This window comes from Pyricularia pennisetigena, chromosome 3 (assembly GCF_004337985.1).
Source record: "Pyricularia pennisetigena strain Br36 chromosome 3, whole genome shotgun sequence".
NCBI lineage: Eukaryota > Fungi > Ascomycota > Sordariomycetes > Magnaporthales > Pyriculariaceae > Pyricularia > Pyricularia pennisetigena.
The window spans coordinates 3,118,573-3,120,642 of NC_043742.1; the positions used below are offsets into that span (position 1 = coordinate 3,118,573).

At 58.5% G+C, this 2,070-nt stretch overlaps 2 protein-coding genes across 2 annotated transcripts in view; one reads left to right on the forward strand and one right to left on the reverse strand.

Annotated features, from left to right (window-relative positions):
* The window catches only part of PpBr36_02641 (uncharacterized protein), a gene marked incomplete at both ends in the record, with an annotated part of 3,185 nt that extends 1,808 nt beyond the window's left edge, over positions 1-1,377 (forward strand). The window contains 2 exons of the mRNA XM_029889820.1: positions 38-925; positions 946-1,377. Of these exons, the coding sequence (XP_029753779.1) occupies positions 38-925; positions 946-1,377 (1,320 nt within the window). The remainder of the gene's footprint in view (positions 1-37; positions 926-945) is intronic.
* Positions 38-1,346, reverse strand: PpBr36_02642 (uncharacterized protein; the record flags this gene model as incomplete). The annotated part of the gene is made up of 2 exons (XM_029889821.1): positions 38-917; positions 979-1,346. Coding segments are annotated over 2 exons (1,248 nt in total), but the record flags the coding sequence as incomplete, so codon positions are not given.
* Positions 1,378-2,070: the final 693 nt, after the last annotated feature.

The following is a 2,070-nucleotide window of genomic DNA, read 5'->3' on the forward strand; positions in this document are numbered from 1 at the left end:
GAGCCATGAAAATGTTGTAGCTGCCAAGGAACGACAGGAACGCCTCGGCACCTGCAATAAGCTTCCACGGCACGACGGCGACACCCAGGATTGCGCAGAGGATCTGCCCCCTCTTGATGGTGAGCCACCTGGGGAAGAGCCCCGTCATGTCTGCACCAAAGGGGATGGAGTTGCAGCCGAGGTTGGTAGCAAACACGGCAAACAGGAAACTGAGCGAGACGAAGAAGACGCCGGCGCGTCCGCCGGGGGTCCAGTAGTGATCCAGAATGGCGTCCAGCAGGTCCCAGGGGTTCCAGTAGGCCTCTCCCCACTTGCCCTGGATGGAGGTGGTGGAGGCGAGGCCGAGGAAGAAGACGAGGACCTGGCCGAAGAAGACGCAGAGGCCCTGCAGCAGGCCGGCGTCGCGCGGCTTCTGGACGTAGCGGGCCAGGTCGGGCTGGTTGACCAGCATGGGCGACAGCGAGCCCATGATGACGTTGATGCCGCTCATGAGGGCCCAGCCGAGCGGGGTGCTGGAGGCGGCCTCCTGGCCGTCGGCGTTGGCCTTGTTGATGTCGGCCACGCCGGTGCCGCTGGCCATGCACCAGCCGAACAGGCCGAGGCAGGCGACGGGCATGACGACGCCCTTGACGGTGAAGATGTAGTGGATCCTGGTCGGGTGCACCCAGGTGAAGGGGAACTTGAGCAGCCAGACCAGGAAGAAGGCGAGGAGCTGCTTGGAGGTGACGTCGGCGTCGGCGGGGAGCCTGTTGGGCCACAGGTGCCACGCGTCGCCGAATATGCAGCGGAAGCACACGCTGAGGAGGTTGCCGCCGTAAAAGGTCTGGATGCCGAACCAGACGATGCAGACCACGGCGCGGATGAAGACGAAGAAGTAGGCTCCGTACATGCCGACGACGGAACGCGCGAGGACGGGACTGAAGGAGTATGTCAGTGAGAGAAAAGGAAGCTAGCTTTTGGAGTTGGAACCACACTTACTATCCAATGTGGTATTTTGCACCTGGACGAGCCATGGCCACCACGACAATGGACGCCAACAGAGCACCGAGGATGCACGAGATAAAGGCCTGCTGCCAGGTCAGGCCGACGACGATGAGCGAGGCGGCCACGTTCCACCCCGTGATGCCAAACATGGTGGAGAACCAGTACATTGGCAGGTTGAACCAAGTCCAGGTTCTCTGCTCCGGCGGCGTCGGCTCCAGGTCCATGTTTGACCAGCCCGGGTCGCCGATGGGGGGCCGTCCATCTTCGGTGCCGACGGGGGCCTCCAGCCACGAGACAAATGTTTCCTTGGACTGGAAGGGAGCCTTGACGGCCGTGAGGCTCGGTGTTGTGATCCGAGCCATTTGCCGTGTGGAGGATTTGTTCATGCAATAGTCTAGCGGTAACTCAAGGAGTAAATATCTGAGTATTTCTACCTTGAAGACAGAAACGAGGTTGAGGAAGTAGGAGCCGCTGTTGGAGCGTAGGAGTCGCTGTCCACGCAGATCTCTCCGTAGCAAGAGGCGAGTGGGTTGGATGCCGGCTCCTTAATATCTTTACGGGCTAGGCTGGTACTTAAATCTACAAGACGAATGTGGTTTGATAGTAGCCCCTGATCAAGTCGGAACTAGTTCTGGACTTAGACTAGCCAGCACCTATAGTAACATTGAAAATAGATAGCAAACCATGTATCGGATTGTTTGCAACCGACAAAAGTTAATTGGCTGCCATCGAAACCACCCGATGTCGACCAAGGCCAGAGTACCATCTGGGAACGACATTTGATCAATCTGCCCAGATCTTGGCCCAGTCAGATTTCCTGTCATGGGGGAAATGGATATTGTCCCCCCGAGCTGGAGAGGCAAAGCACCATGTGGGGACAAAAGCTGCTGCTTATCTCGACGACAACCATATCAGCCAATGAGGGTCGACAGCGTTGTCGGCCTTCTCCTCATTTTGGGGGGGCAACCCGCTCCCCAGAGTGGAGTAATCAACAAGCATCCAACGGTGCAGATCAAAGATAGCATGCATTGACTTATCAGTGCCGAGATGACATCGCAGGCTGGACGAGGGGGGGGGGGGGGGGGG